This window comes from Poecile atricapillus, chromosome 10 (genome assembly GCF_030490865.1).
Source record: "Poecile atricapillus isolate bPoeAtr1 chromosome 10, bPoeAtr1.hap1, whole genome shotgun sequence".
NCBI lineage: Eukaryota > Metazoa > Chordata > Aves > Passeriformes > Paridae > Poecile > Poecile atricapillus.
In genome coordinates, this window is record NC_081258.1 from 14534387 (window position 1) to 14553553 (window position 19167).

The 19167-nt window shown below is 46.7% G+C and overlaps 2 protein-coding genes and 1 non-coding gene across 11 annotated transcripts in view; 2 read left to right on the plus strand and 1 right to left on the minus strand.

Annotated features, from left to right (window-relative positions):
• The window catches only part of CNOT1 (CCR4-NOT transcription complex subunit 1), a 54809-nt gene extending 45586 nt beyond the window's left edge, over window positions 1-9223 (plus strand). For 7 of the 8 annotated variants that reach the window (XM_058845540.1, XM_058845539.1, XM_058845541.1 and 4 more), the window contains exons 39-49: window positions 588-819; window positions 2764-3012; window positions 3607-3770; window positions 4036-4153; window positions 4626-4727; window positions 4987-5160; window positions 5723-5872; window positions 6617-6797; window positions 7630-7762; window positions 7862-7996; window positions 8125-9222. In XM_058845540.1, the coding sequence (XP_058701523.1) occupies window positions 588-819; window positions 2764-3012; window positions 3607-3770; window positions 4036-4153; window positions 4626-4727; window positions 4987-5160; window positions 5723-5872; window positions 6617-6797; window positions 7630-7762; window positions 7862-7996; window positions 8125-8203 (1717 nt within the window). In that variant the 3' untranslated portion in view covers window positions 8204-9222. Of the gene's footprint in view, window positions 1-587; window positions 820-2763; window positions 3013-3606; window positions 3771-4035; window positions 4154-4625; window positions 4728-4986; window positions 5161-5722; window positions 5873-6616; window positions 6798-7629; window positions 7763-7861; window positions 7997-8124 lie in introns of all 8 variants that reach the window. The other variant, XM_058845545.1, reaches the window with a different exon arrangement.
• Window positions 8897-17391, minus strand: SETD6 (SET domain containing 6, protein lysine methyltransferase). 2 transcript variants are annotated; one of them, XM_058845549.1, is made up of 10 exons: window positions 16318-17391; window positions 16096-16194; window positions 15866-16010; window positions 15217-15358; window positions 14725-14919; window positions 14458-14581; window positions 14024-14201; window positions 13673-13815; window positions 10325-13171; window positions 8897-10179 (listed from the first exon to the last, which is right to left on the minus strand). In XM_058845549.1, exons 1-9 carry the CDS (start codon window positions 16714-16716, stop codon window positions 12860-12862), a joined length of 1737 nt encoding a protein of 578 aa, XP_058701532.1. In that variant the 5' UTR covers window positions 16717-17391; the 3' UTR covers window positions 8897-10179; window positions 10325-12859. The 2 variants fall into 2 exon arrangements, with proteins under 2 accessions (XP_058701532.1, XP_058701531.1); XM_058845548.1 differs by having other exon boundaries at window positions 14024-14204; window positions 16318-17389.
• Window positions 17392-17610: 219 nt separating this feature from the next.
• TRNAK-UUU (transfer RNA lysine (anticodon UUU)) lies at window positions 17611-17683 on the plus strand. Its single transcript has one exon. It is a non-coding gene; the product is annotated as a tRNA-Lys (tRNA).
• The last annotated feature ends 1484 nt before the right edge of the window (window positions 17684-19167 follow it).

The following is a 19167-nucleotide window of genomic DNA, read 5'->3' on the forward strand; positions in this document are numbered from 1 at the left end:
CCTATTCATAAGGTGGAAGCAGTTGTTGCTGGGTTTGAGAAAGAGATGGATTAGAACTTGGAGAACTTTGAATAGCTGCGAGAGCAACCAGCTGCTGGCTGGTGGCAGTGGCTGCCATTACCAGCACTAATAGGATGTTAATATGATGTCCCAACACCAAAGTCCTTTCATCTGCAGCTGGCATGGATAGCTTGTCTTCACTGTATGGCTTGACTTTCACTGCAGCCAAATCCAGTGCCCCAGTCAGGCCATTCAGTAATGGTATCTCCCTGTCTGGGAGCATTTTAGGGCTCCTGAAGTCTGCAGAAGAGAAGCTTCTAGTCCCTGTGGTGATTTGTTGCACCACTCCGCTGTACAAATTGGAGTGGAACTTCAAAGCTTATGTGGTTTCAGTGTTCCTTCTTTCATCATAAGTGTATCTGCTTTCATGACTTATTTCTGCTATTCCAGTGAGGACTGAAAGATAGAAAGTTTTAGTATAAGAAATAATTTGCATTCTTTCAACTATTTGACTGAGCTTCCAGTTCCTGCACCTTTTGGGGGAGGAGGAATTCTAACCTAGCTCTTGCTCTGGTCTGTCGCCTTAGATTACCCCAGCTGATGGAAGTGGTCCGATCAAACTATGAAGCAATGATTGACCGTGCTCATGGAGGTCCTAATTTCATGATGCATTCAGGAATTTCCCAAGCTTCTGAGTATGATGACCCACCAGGCCTGAGGGAGAAGGCAGAATACCTGCTGAGGGAGTGGGTGAACCTCTACCATTCAGCTGCAGCAGGCCGTGACAGTACCAAAGCATTCTCTGCGTTTGTTGGACAGGTAGAGCTTTTGGAAAGAAAGGTGCTTTTTATTCAACATAAGTAGGGTGTGATGCCCTCCATTTTATAGCAGTGTTATAACTTGTATTAGGCATCCTTTTGAAACTTCCAGGTGTATGGCAATTTACTGTCAAAATTCTGTTTTTGATGAAGCCCCTGTCCTCCACCAAATTATGTTCTTCAGATACTGTAGCAACAGGCTGTCACTTCAGACCGTGAGTTCTGAGATAAGTTTGGTGGAACAAAAACTTGAGCTGAAATAGCTTTTGGAAATAGTTCTGTCATGCTCTGTAATGAGCCTTGACTGGTGCTGTTCCTTATGGGTAACAGTAAAAGCTCTGACAGCCTACAGGAGGATGTCACCAGTAGAAATTCAGGTAAATTGTTTCAGGTCATGTGGGCAAGGGAATCTTTTTTCAAAATGAAATCATTAATAAAGAAAATCTGGAGACTTCATTAGCTGAAGTGGTGCCTAAATTTAAACAATGTCCAACATGCCACTCTGAAGCACCTTAAAAGGTGTGGTGAACATCACATACCATTTGCCTTCTAGGAGGCAGATCCCCTGAGTAGCCCAGCATGTGTGGTAACAAACTCATGTGTTTGCAGGCATCTCCCTAAAACTGTGTTCCTTGCACACAGCTCCTTGACTGCAGCTGCAAGAAAGCCCCTGACATGGTCTTTTTGTATTGTGTTCTTCTTAAATTTGTGACACTACCAGAGATATGCTGCAGACTTTGCAGCTACTAATGAAAAGAAGCTCAAACTTCAGAGTATGCATGAAGATTGTGACTGATGCACTGTTGTTTTTCATTTGATTTTAGTGTCCTTGTGTACTGGTTTTAGACAGCTTTCTGTTGGTCTGACTTCTAGTCTAGTTCTTGTGTAGAACTTTTTGAATGTGTTTAACAGACATTGTGCTAAGCATACATGTTAAAGAAAGATTTGACCTATTTCTGTGACCTCACTTTTTTTACTTTAAATCATGCTTCTAAAACACACTTCAGTATAGAGTGCTCACAACACTTAGTACACTTTTGTCCCACTTCACTCTTTATCATACTTGTTTACCTCTTGTACATATTTCATCAGTTTTGAAACAGCAATTTAAATATATTGAAGTGCAGTGTTTATTTACAATTGTTTCCTTACAGGCTTTAGTAATGAGTTTTAAATGAATATTTTGTAATAACTACATTAAGTCAGATTCTATTACTGAACTCAAATGACTTCCAAAGTGTTGATTCCTTCACACAAGTCTGTAGGACAAGGAGAAGCACAGAACTTTGAAGGCAGATACATAAATTCTTTGAGCTTTTTAGAAAAAAAGTTTCTCCAGAAGTCCTAGAAGTTCTCCACATTGTCTCCAAGTTACTAGTTGTGCTGTTTTTATAGCTTTATGTCCAGTAGGAGTTCAGAAATAACATGCTTTATTCAAAACTCACACGTTTTTTATATGTATGTTATTAAAACAACTCTCCCATGCAAAGCAAAAAAGCCCACCCAGTCTTTCTCTGCATCTAATGGTCATGTAAGGAAAATTCACTTTCCAGATGCAGTTTGCTTCCACCGAATGGGGCTGCAAAGTAGTGGTGATTCCTGAGCTAGGAGCTGGAGTCTGCCCTTCCCAGAGCTTGTACTCCTCATGTTCTTCATGCAAGGCTGAATGCTGGTGGCAGCACTGATGCTGAAACAGGTTTCTCAGCTATGCTGATGGTTGGGAAGATTTGGGATTCAAAAGATTGTATTTGAGAATAAATGTGCGTGCTAAAATTGCGTTGTCACCCTCAAATTGCCTTGAAAACATTAATCTCTCAGGGAAGTATGGCAGAAATCAGCTGTGGCAGGCAAAGTGGGTGCTTTGTAAAGGGTGTGTTGTTTGCAATAAATTGTAAAATGAACTGTCTGTGGTTATGGTGCTGACGTCTTTTCCTTTCCTGGTTAGATGCACCAGCAGGGGATCCTGAAAACAGATGACCTGATCACCCGTTTTTTCCGTCTTTGCACCGAAATGTGTGTTGAGATCAGCTATCGAGCCCTGGCCGAGCAACAGCACAATCCTGCAGCCAACCCCACAATGATTCGAGCCAAGTGCTACCACAACCTGGATGCCTTTGTGCGACTCATTGCACTGCTGGTGAAGCACTCTGGGGAGGCAACCAACACGGTCACGAAGATCAACCTCCTGAATAAGGTTGGGAATCCTTCTTGTCCTCATCACATTTAAAGTGTGTTGTCGGCTGTATCTTTGATAAACCTGAGGTGCAGACCTTAATGTGGGCTGCTGCTAAAGTGTCTGATGTGAACTTAGATGGGTTGGTCACTGGTAAACTTTTGAGTGAACCACCAAGATGCCAAGTGGCTTTCTTGTTCACAAAGATTACATCTCAAACCAATCTGAAATTAATCTTTGTGCCTTGAAATTAAAAAGTCAGCAGCTGTTGTTTTAAGATTGTTGATTCCTGGGTGTTTCCCTTCATGTTGTGAGGGTCTTTCCTTTTCTCTTACACTACTTGGTTTATGGCTGGATGGTCTTAGGTAGTTAAGACCTTCAGTTACTGCCCAGTCAGTCGTTGTGACTGTGGTCCAAGAGACAGGGAGAGCAAAGCATTACTGAATTGGGAATGGCTGAAACGAATTGCAATATTCATTTATGCAACACTTCCAATAACTAGGATTTTTGGTTCTTGTTAGAATCTGCTGGGTTTTTTACTATTGGTTAAAGTATTATCTGTAGTCTGACTTGCAGAGTAATTCTTGCTGTCTCCACATGTCTTGATATCTTTAGGTTCTGGGTATTGTGGTGGGAGTTCTTCTGCAAGACCATGATGTTCGGCAGAGTGAGTTTCAGCAACTTCCTTACCATCGCATTTTCATCATGTTGCTGTTGGAATTAAATGCTCCTGAGCACGTGCTGGAGACCATCAACTTCCAAACACTCACAGCTTTCTGGTATGTATTTGACATTGGCCACAGTACTACCTTTCTTGGTAAGATCAAGGATTTTAAAGGCTATCTGACTGTTCTTTGTGGTGGCTTAATCACCTTTGGAGTAACTGGTTCTACTGTGGACTGATCACTTGCTTATCTTAGGGAAGATGACTGGTAAAACCCAAGATGCTCAAATGCCTTTGCTTTTTCCTGTGTTTTTCCCTCAATGTTATGAAAAGCAATCTTATTGCTGTGCACTTCTAACCTGCTCTAACTTTTCTTTCAGTAACACATTTCACATCCTGAGGCCTACAAAAGCTCCAGGTTTTGTTTATGCCTGGCTGGAACTGATCTCCCATCGGATATTTATTGCAAGAATGCTGGCACATACACCACAGCAGAAGGTGTGGCTGCAGTTTCTTTTCTGAATTAAAAAGCTCACCCAGATGTTTATCTGGTGTGGTGCTGTTTCACATTTCTTGAAGTGCACTAGTAACATGGCTGTTCTGTTTTTGTTGTCTTCCATATTCACAGTAACCTAACTGCATGGAGGAGAGTCTGTGTCAGTAACTATGGAACACAGAGTAAATTGAATTTGATAAACATGCCTTTGCCAGTGTCTAGAAGAGCTGTAGCCTTCCTTCTAGGCTAAATATTGTCAGCTCAATATGGCATGTTGAGGGTTCTGGAAACACCCATGGCACAATGGTGTGCAGGTGAAGCCCTTGAAATGAGCTGTGCTGCACTCAGTGGATGAGTTGGCAGTTGCTAGCTCTTCCATCCAGATTTATATAAAGATCAGTCTAATTATAGTTTTGAAATTAGGGTAACTGGTTTTCATTGCATGTTTTTCACCTGCTGTTCTTTTCTTGACAGGGTTGGCCTATGTATGCCCAGTTATTGATTGATCTATTCAAGTACTTGGCTCCTTTCCTTAGAAATGTGGAACTCACCAAACCTATGCAAATTCTTTACAAGGTAAAAAATTGTCAACTAATAGATGCTTCCAATCAAAGTTGTCTGAAAGTAGAGATATTCTGGCAGCAAAATAGAATTAGCTGTTTTCTTCTAACTTACATCTGAGAGTTGAATTTAAATTATGGGGAGAAGCAGGCTGCCCTCCCAGATTAGTTTCCTTTTGGTAATGTTAGCCATGTGACATAGAATGATGGCTCTGCAAGCTTTTGGACAGTTTCAACAGTTAGGCACCTCTTATATTTAATGTTTTATTTCACAGGGCACTCTGCGTGTGTTGCTGGTCTTGTTGCATGATTTCCCAGAATTTCTTTGTGACTACCACTATGGGTTCTGTGATGTGATCCCACCTAACTGTATTCAGCTAAGGAATCTGATCCTGAGTGCCTTCCCACGGAACATGAGGCTTCCAGATCCTTTCACCCCCAACCTAAAGGTAGAACTTATTTTAAAGGAGTTTGATAATAGGAAACTTTAATGCTCAAAATACTCTCTATCCAGGTTAGCATTATCTAATTAAAACTTTGGGTATCTGCTAGGCAACTAATCCGGGAATGATTAGAAGGAAACTTTCTCACGCCGCCCAAGCACTGTCCTGTTTCTCTTCTTTGCCTGAGCTGTGCAGGGTGATGGGAGTGAAGCTGCAATGCTCACTGTCACTGAAGAAGGCTGTTCTTGACTTGTGTGGATGCTTGTGCTTTTTGAAACTACCAGAATGTCTGGAGTGTAGATGGGGAGACCCCAAAGGCAGTGACTGAATTTTCCTTTGGCCTTCACCCCTGAATTTTTTTACCCTCTCAGTTCTTCCAGACGTCATGTAATAAGTTTGCATGTTAGATATCAACTTTCTTCTACAATCTGCAAAAGTCAGATCTTGCCATTTTGTTGATGGAAGGAAAAGTGATCAGCAGCAGCAGTTGATGTAATATTGCTTATAGATCTGCTTTTCAGTTTGTTCCATTGCTGATTGTTTAGTTGACTGGGTTTTCTGTCAACAGGTGGACATGTTAAGTGAGATTAATATTGCTCCACGAATACTCACAAATTTCACTGGAGTGATGCCACCTCAGTTCAAGAAAGACTTGGATTCCTATCTCAAAACCCGTTCTCCAGTCACCTTTTTGTCTGACTTGCGAAGCAACCTACAAGTAAGTTTGAGGTTTTTCAGATTTCTGTGGGTGCTCAATTTAAATAATATGGCAGAAATTATCTCACTGGTTCAGCCACCATCCTTTCCTGCAGAAATTTTGTTGGTATGTTGGTCAATGTGTCTTCCAGGCAGTAGAAAAGCCTGTGAAAATGCACAGAATTCTTCTGCCACTCCCTGATAGGATGTTGAATCTGATTAACTTTTGACTCCAAATAGATTAATTGTTACAGAAATATATGGATCCTCATGCCAATACTTCAAGGGTAAATGAGGTCAAATTAGCTAAAGCCCAGTTCAGAACCGTGGCTAAAACCTCATTTCAGACATCTCATGGCTTGGCTTGCAGCAGTCTTGATTCTGAAGTTGGACTTCCTCAGATAATTGCTTAGACAGAAACATTCAACGAGGGGGATGTTTCAGCCAGCATCTGACTGGTGAATTCACATTGCCTTATCTGATGTTTTCCTTTAGGCAGAGTGTAAAAAAAAATCTGTTGTGTTAACAGCTTTGCTGATGTTTTTGAATATAGATACACGTATATATACGTCTGCTATAATACATGTTTTCTAATATATGCGTATTAGAAAAGGCTAAATGCCAAATTGAATTTGTGAATGTCCCAGTGTGTTGTCTTCTGGATAATCAATAAGATTCTTGGATGCTGTTGCTGTTCATGCTGTACCTTTGAGTGCTGAAGGAATTATTTATTGGCTGTTAATGCTTTTCATATCTTTGCTATTAGGTATCAAATGAACCTGGCAACCGATACAACATCCAGCTGATCAATGCACTGGTGCTCTATGTAGGTACTCAAGCTATTGCACACATTCATAACAAAGGCAGCACACCCTCCATGAGCACCATTACCCACTCAGCTCACATGGACATCTTCCAGAATTTGGCAGTAGACCTGGATACTGAAGGTGAGCTGGAAACATTGCTAGTTTATGCAGTGTCACATTTACAGCAAGTGGGCCCTCACTTTAAAGAGGACATTGAGGTGCTAGAATGTGTCCAGCAAAGGGTAGCAAGGCTTGTGAAAGGTCTAGAAAACATGTCCTGTAAGAAATGGCTGAGGGAGCTGGATTTGTTTAGTGTTGAAAAGAGGAGGCTTAGGGGAACCTGAGCTCTGGAGGGTTGATGTAGTGAAGTTGGGGTCTTCTACCATGTGTGCAGTGAGAGGACAAGAGGAAATGGCCTGAAGGTGTTACAGGGAAGATTTAGATTAGATATCAGAAAAGGTTTTTTCAATGTTAGGGTAGTCTGATATTGGAACAGGCTGCCCAGGGAGGTGGTGGAGTTGCCATCCCGGGAGGTGTTTGAGAGGCATCTGGATCTGGTGCTGGGTGATTTAGTTATGGGGTTACAGGGGTAGTGCTGGGTTGATGGTTGGACTTGATGGTCTTAAAGGTCTCTTCCAGCCTTGGTGAGTCTGTGATTTCATGTAGCTGATAGTGAATTCACAGAAATAAATGCTACATTAGAATATTAAACTGACTATAGGAGCAATGTTCTAACCAAAAGTTCAAAGTATTCAAGGGAATTAGAAGTGCCTTCAGTGAAGAGGAATTGTTACTTCTCTATCAGCCTGGGTTAATACAGCTTCTGTGTATCTTCAGTTGGTTTTGTTTTGTGTACCTCCATAAGGCTCCCAAACATTAGTGTCAAGCACTACTGGTTGCTTCTTTATTCCCCTTTTTGTGTGTGTGTGTGTGTGCAAGGGAAGCCGTGTGTATTCAGTGTTCTCTCCTGCAGGCCGGTACCTCTTCCTGAACGCCATCGCCAACCAGCTGCGGTACCCCAACAGTCACACCCACTACTTCAGCTGCACCATGCTCTACCTGTTTGCAGAGGCCAACACAGAGGCCATCCAGGAGCAGATCACCAGGTGAGAGGGACGGTGTTTAACTTGCCAACATGCACCTTTTTGCTTTCCTTCTATATTTTTTTTCTTTGAGCTCTAAGTGTTCTTACTTCTGGATTTCAGGGTTCTCTTGGAACGACTGATTGTAAATAGGCCTCATCCCTGGGGTCTCCTTATTACATTTATTGAGCTGATAAAAAATCCAGCCTTTAAGTTCTGGAACCATGAGTTTGTTCACTGCGCTCCAGAAATTGAGAAGTGAGTATAACTTAACCACAGAATCATTAAAATGTTATCTCTGAAGCAGTTGAACCTTGGGTTTTTGGTGCTGTCACATCCATTTGCTGTCATAAATGCACCTACCATTGCTTTGCTTCTATGTGCAGGTTGTTCCAGTCAGTTGCACAGTGCTGCATGGGGCAGAAGCAGGCCCAGCAAGTTATGGAAGGGACTGGTGCCAGTTAGATGAGCTGCATCCTGCATTGTAAGAGTGCCAGCCTGGAGGTCCCGTCTCATCAACTGACTGAAGACTCTGTAAGGCTCCTCCTGACCTTCCCAGCCCCCTTGATTGGGTAGACACAACAGACCCTGGGTGAAAGTCTTATGTGGGCATGTTCCAAAGTTTGAAACAAATTTTTTGACTTTTGGCCAAACTTCAGAAGATGCTGTGAATATCATTTGAACTAGTGTAAATACAAGGAACAGAAACATTTGTCTGGACTTTTGGGTTTGTGCAAATTGTGTAAAAGGCAGGTGGGTAACTGGTGCCTGTCCATCTTGTAATAAAGGGGCAGCTACTGATGCCAAGCACTTGTCTAGGGCAGACCTCCTTGTCCTGACATTCCCAGACTCCCAAAGAATATTGAAAAGCCAGTAACTTATTTTTCTTTATGTGAATGGGGGACCTTTAAATCACTAAGTTGTTTTTTAAAAAAAAAAGTGGATATGTTTGGAATATGGGAATTCTGTGGAGTACAGGAGGGGGGTGAGGGAGGGGTTAAGGTCCAGTGTTGCTTTCCCCTCACCCTTATGGAATGCTGATAGACAGCAAGTGGAGTGGTAGTCAGAGAATGCCACCTTTTTGTTGAAGAAGAAACAGGCCCTTTTGGGTTAGGGTCAGCTGTTTCCAGTAAATAAACCAGAGACCAGGCCTATAGCTTCTTTTTTTTTTTTTCCTTCTTATTATTTTTTCTTTTTTTTTTTTTGGACAGTTGTAAATTTTGGAAGATGAGGGGTTAAATCTAGAACTTTTTCCACCCTCCCCTGTGACCACACAGTATAAGTTTGTAAAAAAAAAAAAACGAAAAAAAGGAAAAAAAAGAAAAAATTAAAACAAAAAACCCAAAGGACCAATACAGCCCATTTTGTAAGGATTTTCAATGTTTTGTAAAGTATTGGTCCACGTGTTGTATTTTGTAGCCTTTCTAGTTCTTGGGCTTTAGTTCTCCCACTCTTGTATGTATGCATACTGTAGTTACACATTAAAGTCATGACATGCAGCACGTGCCACTGTGCTTATTCTCTCCAATTTATCCTGGCCAGTTGATGTCTTCCAAAGCCTGTTCCACCCATCCAAAGCCTGCAGTTTTCCAGTGTGTTTTGGGCACTGCCTGTTGAAAGCAACTGGGTTTGCTCTCTAGCACGAGGTCAGTGGGCAGATGTAATGACTAGACAGGATCTTGCTTTGAAGTGCATCAGAAAGGACAGTTGTGTGGAAACAGAAATGGCTTAGGTGCAAGTTCATGAGCAGAGTTGTCCTCTCAGACAGGAGACTGCAGTGGAGGTATACAGAGTGTGGACAGCCCATCAGTTTCATTTCTAGTGCCTTTCCACCCTGCTGTCATCTCTCTGCAGCAGGAATCTGCCCAAGGTTGTGGTTAGCTGTTGTAAGGGTAGGCAGCTTCAGTGTTAATAATATTGCAAGGTCCTTTAACCTAGCAGATGCTAGGAAATAGAGCTTCACTTCTTTCATTTTACATATCAGCTTGTTAAAGCTGACTGCTTTAGTTGACTTGCTTTGGTGTGCACAGGGAGGTCAGTATTTCCTACTCGGGTTTAAGAGGTTCCATACCTGGCATTGCATTCACTGCATAGAGGAAAAAACAGCTCTGAGGGATCGCTGAGCCAGCTGTGCCAGTGGGTGGCAGCTTGGAGGGAATTCTCTCTCTTCCTGTTCCAGGCATTAGTCACCTCTGTGTCAAGGAGCAGATTGTTGCTAGGTCCTACAATTCCATGGCATTTCTTTGCCAGGTCAGCAGCTGTGCTGAAACTGAGCCTTTTGAAGCTGGAACTTTGGACACAGTTCTCATTTCTTCTTCACTATATGTTTTACTATGCCTTCCATTCCAGTCCCAAGAACACTCAGTTTTACATTGTTTTCCAGAAATTGTATGGCTGTTCTTAAATCCCTAAGGTAAAACAGTCCAGCCTAATTGACAGCCCTGTTTGAGGATTCTCCCCTTCAAATGCAAACAGCTCTTGACTTCTGGCATCCAGTGGGATACGAAAGGATATCTTTTAAGTGAATACCTTTCAAGTCTAATGCCCTAAACCACTGATCAGTGTCTTTTTATGTGGTTAATGCACATCTTGTGTGCAAGCTTTATGGCTCTTAAATCTTGAACTAGCTGATACTCATCTGAGTGTGGTTTCTTAACTGGGAGAATTGGGGTATTAAACTCACTGGCATTCCTGAAACAACTCAAAGCTAGTAAATCTTTCAGTGTTTGGCTCTAGTCCTTTTCTGGCTTCCAATTTAACAGGGTATTGTTTTCATCTTACTCATCTGGTGCCTGGTTTTAATTGGGTTAATACCAGTTTTGCTTCTTGTGATCTTGCAGGAGTGCCAGTCACCTACATGAGAGGAGTCATCCCATTTTCTGTTTTTTTGGGTATCTCTTCCTCTCTGGTAAAGAAGCTCTTTTGGATCATGTAACATAAAGACTTGTGCCCTCAGGGCTTTTTTTCCTGGTTTATGTTCTTGGATCTATCCTTTCTCAAAGTTGGGGTTTTTTTTCATTTAATTTACTTAATTCTCTTCCTAATAATAAGATTAGGCATTTGGATATGTACAGAAATCTTTTAAAACTCTGTACAATTCCAAATTTGAGTGGCTGGAATAATGGCCTTATTTCCTTTTTCCCTATGGTTCCAGCTTTATATGTGCTTTGTTTACTGAAGACTCCTTTACATCTAAGTTGCACTTCTATTAGATATTCAACCTTTTCATTCCCCAAATTTACTGTGACCAGGAGTTCTGTTGGGGATTATTTGGAGCTCTCAGCTGCCTCTCAGTCTAAATCCTAATTGAGTGTAAGCAGTCTTTCTACTTGTGGTGTCTCCAGTCTTTGAGGATTACCTATGCCCTGGGTTCTGTGGGCATTTGTTTCCAGTGCCCCTTCTGCTTACAGTAAGTACATTGAATTTTTCTTACTAGATGAGAATTTACCAGTTGAAATCTGATTCCCTTACATTACCACCTACCCTGTCACAGCAATCAACCAAATTTACCATCCCTTTTCTGATTTATTTCCCCCTTTCCTTTCCCTTGTCTACCTCATTCTCTTAATTACACTTTCTTTTTATTTCTCTGGTGCTAAAACATGAGTCTGCTGTCATCAATCCCATTCCTTCAAAGCCTTATCATTATTCTGCAATGCAAAGAACAGATCAACATGTGGTACTTTTCCCCATTTTCCTTCCTGGCAACAAAGTAACATTAATTGCAGGATCCATTCTGATGCTGTTTTCCCCAATTCTCTAATAGATACAGAGGCCACTACATAATCAACTTTTTAGTAAGCGAACCCCCGCCAAGCTTCCTCATGGTCCAAAAATACAGTCTAGAAGTGAAGTTCTCAAAATGCCCTTCTCCAGTGAGGTGCAACTTGCAATGTTCATGCAGGCAAACATTACAAACAGTAGTTATAACAAAGTCTTGTTACACAGTGTTCAAACCTTTTATAGGCTTTGGTCATCACCAAGTTTGTGCATATCTAAAAAAACAAGTTTTAACCCAAACCCCAAACTTTAACCAAGATACCAAATGTAATACTCTGACATGTACGTTTTCCAATATGATTTCTTTGGAGAGACACAGGATACCAAAATACCAATTCTAACAACATCTCTATGAAGGTTAGAGGCAGTGAGATCCTGGTCAAATTCACTATTGTCCCATCTGGGAAACCGGAACAAGCTCCCCTCAGTACTGTTAAATCACCCTGTCCCTACACTACAGGCAGGGCTGTAGCTGAGCTTTGTCACCAGTACACTGTGGGTTCTGGTTGTCTGCAATACTCTTTAACTGCAACAATCCCCTTACTCTTAGATGGGACTTCACACCCTGTTGAAGTAGAAAGCATGGGCTAGGTAAGAAAACTTGTTTTTATTAAATAGAGCTTGGCCTGTCAACCATCTGTCTTTTGTCATGCAAAACCAAAGTGAGTTCAGGCTAGAACTGCATCAAGGAGAGGGTGTGTATGAAATTCTCAGCCTGCAGCAGCTGTGCAACTGTGACAGTGCTCCTCCAGAGTAGTCTCAAGCCCACGCAGAAATATCTTGTGGAAATAAAAGGAAATATTTGTTATATTGAGCCTACATGAAAACCAGCTAGATGGGCTCGTACTCTTGAAAATGTTCAACATAAAATATGTACAGATTAAGAGTTTAGTGTTGTCAGCAGGTCTTCCTGGCAGATACTCTGAATCTCTCCAACATAAGAGCTACCAGTTGCATTTCTGCCCTCTTAATCCAGACAAGGAGCAGATCTTGCCTTAAATTTCTGATGCTGAATGAGGGAATCCTCTGGTGTTCTGGCAGTGTATGTCTGCCTTCCTCAAACAGCCATTAGGATGGCTAGGTTTCTTAAGGCCTCTGGAAAAAGGTGGTACTTGTGCTCCAGAGCTCTCATGGTACAAAAAGGCCACTCAAAACCACCTTTGTGCTGTGAATATACTTCTTTATGTAGAGGTAGCTAAAAATCTGTCCGCTGTATGAGGGACAAATGGACTCGTAGTCAGACTTGCCATCTATTCTCTCTGCTACAAAAGAGATGGCCAGAGGCTGACCTTTCCCTCAAGATCAGCCCCAGCCAGGTCCTGTCCAGGGACACTGAGGTTTCTATTGTACCAGCTCTAGCAGCTGATGCAAGATCCTTTTCTGTCCATAGCGCACATGCAGGGCTTGCTGCTCCCTTCGACTCAGTTTCTCATAAGCCTCCTTGTTATTTAGCAAGTCCTGCTCTGCTTTCAGGTCTGCCCCATAGGACTCCAGGGTCAACAGCACACTGTCATAAAGGAGCTTCTTGCAAGGGGTTTTAAGTCTGGAGAGGGCCTCATTTGAAAGGGTAGAGTTCTCCTCTTCCTCACTGTCATCTTCCCAGCCATCTTGCTCCTTATACTCCTTGAATTCTTCTTCTGACATGCAGAGCACCTGTAGTGACCCAGGCAAAGGGATAAGTCACTGGCAGTGTGAGTACATCAGGCTTTCTCCTCTGTGGAACAGAAGAGCCAGGTGGAGCAGGTGAGTTATTTCTCAGCTGCACTAAAAGACTAAAACTGGCTTAGATACCTAAGTGCAAGTAATTGTGGGTTAGAAGAACATTAAAACAACAAATCTGGCTATTGGTAAGTCTTCTAAAACATCTCAGCTGTCACCTACGAAGTTGTGACAGCTTTCTAGAACAGTAGTGGCCATGGAGCCATTCAAGACAAATATGTGAGTATACATGGATGGCAACTTCAGGAGAGGAAGATGACTTAACATCACCTGGGAGCTTGGCAGCCACACCCTCTACCACTGTTCACACAGGACTGTTAGTGCCAAACTGCCTTCAGGTGCTTGTCCCCTTCACTGAGCCATTCTGCACTGCTGCTTTGCCCAGCTGCACTCTGTGCTCCTTTTGCAGCTCTTCCCTCACCTGGCCATTCTTACCTTGAGGGTCACGGACAGCTCTTCCTCTGTCAGCACCTCATCCCAGCCAAGCACAAAGGCGCCTTCCTCCCCCACCATCTCCAGCTGGCACAAGAAGTCCCACTGCTCTGAGACCAGCTGCTGCTGCGCTTCACTTTTGGCACCTGTTTTGAAGACAGCAGAACTGTGAACACAGCTGGGATGGCAGTGGAGGAGGCGGAGGGTGAATGGAGAAGGGGAAACAGGAGGCAAAAAAACAAGGCATGGCCCCACCCCCTGAGATACTGTGGAACAGGCTTATTTTTCATGTTATCCCTGTTTAATAGAGATCCCTACCCCATCCAGTCCCAGAGGGGCTGGGGTGCCACTCACGCTGCAGAGCTGCCCTGCGCAGTGTCACCATCTGGATGTCAGCAGTGTCGTGGGTGTTGCCAGGGTAGGGCTCTGCAAAGCCATACATGTGCAGCAGCTGCCAGTTGGCCATTTGCCCATAGGTGTTGAAGATCTCCTGTCCTTTCCCCACAGGCTGCGTTGTAACCATCCTCAAACACTGCTGCAAGCAGGGATAGGAAAGCATCTGAGCTGTGCTGAGCCAACTGCTCAACAGGGGCTTTCACAGAGTTCAGATGACCCCAAGCTTCTTCTAATGAACACCAAACATGCATCAGGGCTTTGTATTAACGAGATCCAGGCCAGACTTGCTGCCGTGAGCTGAGACCCCATCTTGCTGTGCCCCCCATTCCCAAAGGTCTTACTAAAACAGAAGCAAGGTGTGACAATGCCTGGTGCAGTAGCTTTGCACTCACAGGAGAGTATTCCAGGTTGGCGTTGTGGTTGGCCACATGATTCAAAATATCTGCTACAGGCACCATCATGGGAGGATTTGGCCCCTTCTCATCTTCTTCCTCCTCCTCCAAAGGTTCCTGAAAGCTAAGATAAGCCAGTGGTACACAGAGCTGCACAGGGCAAACTTCATTTTACACTTAGATTTGTGCAACAGCAACGTCTGACATAGCCTGTACTCCTACTTACTTGTCTGTGCTCCTTGCTGGAGCAAAGCCCTCACTTCTCACCTGTAAGCCATGACAAATGCCACCAGCTCCTTATACAACTCCAGAGTGTGCAGTTTGGGATCAAAGATGTCAGGGTGGGTCTCCATAAAAGGCAGGATGATGGAGTTGTACTCCTGGTAGATGTTAGCTAGATCCTTGTCCACAGCTTCTGGAATGCCTGTACCCTGCAGGAGCCTTGTTCGCTCTTCCTGAGGCCTGTTGCAAGAAAAACAGGTTCTTCTCCATCTGTGCTAGGGACAAGGGTCTACTCCTTCCTCCTTAAAAATCTTAGCTTCCCTATGCTCTCCAGGTCCTTGTTCTCCAGCTCTGCCTGCAATGCAAATCCAGGAGCCCCTCAGGCTCCTGCCAGTGCCAGCACAGGGCTAGAACAGAGGGTTGGGGTCACCCAGCAGGACCACATCCCTTCCCAGGACAATACTCAGCAGCCCCTGGCCTGTGCTTGCCTTCAGCTGTAAGCCTGGGCTTCCCCAAGCCCCCTTGCTTTCACCTTACCAGAACATGGGGTGGTCCAGGCTCCGGAAGTCCTGCCAGAGGGAGAAATACGGCTGCCAGTGCGACTTGCTGGCTGTGTACTCGTGTAGCAAGGCCAGCAGGAGAGGGACCCAACCGGACTGGCTCTGCAGGGACTCCTGGGCTACAGAACCAGACAGGATGGAGAAAACCTAAGTTGTTACACATTTCAGATATGACAAGCCTCTGTGTCTCTTCGGTCTGGAGCCAGGGATTATTGAGCTTTTATTCTGGTTTGTCTTGGGTTTGTCCTGAGCTGAACCAGGACCAGAAACTGCTTCTCTGGAGTTAGAGATGAGCTCTCCCAGGACCCACAGCCTTGCCCACCTCAGCCTGAAGCTCTGCATGCCTTCAGAAACCAAGGAACTGTTCTTATCAGCACTTCAAGGAAAGCAGCACAGTACAGGAGCCTGTCACTTAGAAGTTGGAGATATTGCACTGATGGACTTTTCTCCCTGTCCAGCACAGCTGTTAGGGAAGCGAGGGGCTGCCCAGCCCTCCCCTATCCTACCTACTGTCAAAACAGCCCTACAGCATCCTGTGCAAATCAGGAACTGAGGTTTTACCACAGACCCATTTATTCCTTTAAAAGGCACAGCAGACACGAGTGACACAAGAAGCTTGCACTCACCTTCTTGCAAGAGTGCGTGGATGGAGGTGGTGTGCTGGGACAGTAGCACTGTGCGAGGGATGGTGAACAGAACCTCTCCCGCCTCCAGCTCCTCGGCGGCCAACATCCCGTACCCCGCCACTGCGCCCTCCTTGCTCAGGCGGACCTGGGGCCAGAAGGAGCTGTGAGGGGCGGAGCGAAGAGAACAGGGTGGACCTAGGACCTGCCCGGGCCGGGCCGCTGTGCCTCACCTTGGGGTTCAGCTCCACCCCGGCCCGCCCGCACCATGCCAGGAACCCGGAGAGGGGGTCGGCACTACTCTTCCCCTGGGCGCCGCTCTCGACCGCCGCCTGTGGATGGAAACATGGGGTGAAGGGGAAGGAGCCATGAGGCCGATCGCGGCTCCCTTCAGCGCCACCATTCCAAGAGCCGGTGTGTCCCCAGTTCCCCAGCAGCCCCCGGCTTCCCAGTACCTTGAACCTCTTGGGCGCCGACGCCATGACGCTGCCAACAGGTGGTCCCGCCCCACGTGGTCCCGGTCGGGCCCTTCCGAGTGGGTGGGGGCTCCGCCCCCCATGGGCCGAGCTAACGGAGGCTGAAAAGGGACAGAAAGGATCGGAGGGACCAGCGGTAGAAACGTGCCCGAGAGCTTCCTGCTCGCGGGGCTCGGGCGGGGGACTCACGGTCCCTCTCTGTAGGGTCCAGCCTCCGAGCACCTCTCTGAAGGGTCTGTAGGGTCTGGTGCCTCTCTGTGGCATCCAGGGGCCACCACATGTCTTTGTGCGGGTGTGTCCACCCCGGGGCCGGTACACCTCGGGGGGCTGCGGTGCCTCCGTGGGGCTGCGCACCGGTGCGGTCACAGCTCCAGACATGGGTTAAAAGCAGCGGGCTCCAATTAATCAGGATCATTAAGCTTGTGCTCTTGTTCAGTCGACACCACACACGCTCCCACCGAGCGTACGGGCTCTCTTCTCTCCTTCAGAGCCGGCCAGACGCCGCCGTTTTCCCGGCTCATTAGTGCTGTCCCTAGCCCCAGCAAAAGAGGGGCTGATGCCATCACTGGCTGCTCTAATGAAGCCAATTAGTGCGCATGAGGTGTTTGAAGAGGCCCCACGGGGCTCTCTGCAGGTTGTCCCTGGGGTTCCCCCACCCGTCTGCAATTGGGGTCGGCTTTAATCTCCCTTCCTAGCTGAGCAAGGCTGGACTGGCAGGGTGGGTTCTCTGTGGGGCAAAAGGGTCCCTTCCTGAAGAATGGGGAGGAAGGGCAAGAGAATGTGTGGGGTGACCTTTAGGTGCCCACCGCGGGCTCTGTGTCTGTAACCCAGCTCCCCACAGCCGCCTCCCTCCTTAACCCGGCTCCTCCAAAAGCGCCTCTGGGACTCGGATTCTGCAGCCGCAGAGCAGAGCTCGGACCCCTGCACGGCCACAGCCACCGCTGCTGCTCCTGTCCCCCGGCAGGATCCTCCTGCCTCCCTCTGGGGGCGGCGGAGGTTTTACAGCCGCTCCCGCAGCATCCTGCTCCCCTCCCCGCCTGCGCATCCCTGCGGCAGCGGCTTCTTCCCAGGGCGCATCGCCGTGCCTGATCAGTGCCCAGGGAGATGCCCAGAAGCCGGGTGTTGAGCCTGGCCTGCGCTGGCAGCCTCGTTGGGGTGGCGTGGGAGTGGGAAATATCAAAGTGGGGTCCCCACGTTGTCCCTGCAATGCCGCAGGAAAGCGGGGTCCCCCCTGCCTGTCACAGAGATGCCCCCCCCCGAGCCCAAATGTGAGCCTGGATAGCTCAGTTGGGAGAGCATCAGACTTTTAATCTGAGGGTCCAGGGTTCAAGCCCCTGTTCAGGTGGTGGCTTTATCCTTTAGGATAAAGAAAGGGAACCTGTGGGCAGGAGCACCATCCCCTCCTGCTGCTGCGGCCCTGTGCAGGCTGCAGGGTCCCCAGGGCACCCCCCTCTTTCTTTTTTTCCTATCACCAACTCCCCAAGCTGTTCAGAGCTGGCTCCATCCCACCTGAGACCCCCATGGCATCACTCTGTTCTTCCACTCACTCAGATCTTGTTGGATGATGACAGACAAGGGAGCTATGGGGGGGGGGGGGGGTGTGCACCTGAAAGGAGGGGGAACAGCAGAGCTAGAAGGATGGAAGTCCGAACTGGGTTTGAAACTGGGGGCTCAGGGGTGCCTCCAGGTTGAGAGTGGGGAAAGCTGTTGGGGGTACCCTGGGGCTGAGTGTGGTTGACTCTCATGGGGATGTGAAGCACCATCCACCTGCCTTCCGGCATGCCCAGGCCTTCTCTCACCTTTGGGTGTTTATATTCCGGGTCCTTACTCCCATCTGTGTCTGCCCTGAGCTCCATTCTGGGCCCCTGCCCACCTCACCTTAGGCAGATGCTCCCTTAAAGCCACCCCTGGTGCCAGGGAAGCCATCCCTGGCCCCCTGACTGGGGGACAGTGATGTTTTTGCAACGACACTGCACCCACATCAACCCACAAGTTTATTTTATTGTCCTGACAAACTTTGCTTCCCAGCGGCTCCAATCCTTCCACGTGCATGCACCATGGCTCAGGCCGAGCTCCGGCCCACGCCTCCATCGTCATTCATTTCTTGCCAGCAAGAAAACAAAGAGATAATAAATAGGAAGCTTATTTGCAGGGAGAGCCCAGGGGACAGCCTGGGGTCACGGGCCAGGCTGTGCCTGGCCCCGGCTGGGACTGGCAGAGGGGCTGCAGGCAGGGCAGCCCAGCCCCGGGCCATGCACACTGTGGGGCTGGGGCACTGTGGGGTCTGGGGGGATATAGCAATCTCTATTTAATTACATTAAAATAGACTATTTAAAAAAATTATTTCTAGTAGTTAAAAAAGTGTCATGGTCCATCCCATCCCGGCAGAGTCATGGAGCTGCCCCAGACGTTTGGGGACACACTGACGAGTGAGGGGATGGACCCCAGTCTGCTTCACCCTGGGCAGGTCTGTCTGGGGGATGGTCTGTCACAGCGGGTACCAGGGGTGGGTGCTGGCAGGGTGGCCACCGCGGGTGACAAAGCAGGGCACTGTGCCACCCGCTAGCCCCACAGCCACCACAGACCAAAGGCAAGGGAGTGGGTGCCCCCCAAGACCCCATGGCAGGGCCAGTCCTGGGGCCTTAAATGACATGGCAGCAGTTGAACTGCCCCAATGATAGGAGGCTCTCCTTGGAGCCTGGCCGGAGTTTGAAGGCCAGGGCTTTCTCACAGAGTGGGAACTGCAGGAGCCTGTCCCGCAGGCTGCCCCCCTTGCTCTTGCCTGGGTCCAGCTTGATCACACTTTCTGCACCCCCTTCAGGGCCTGAG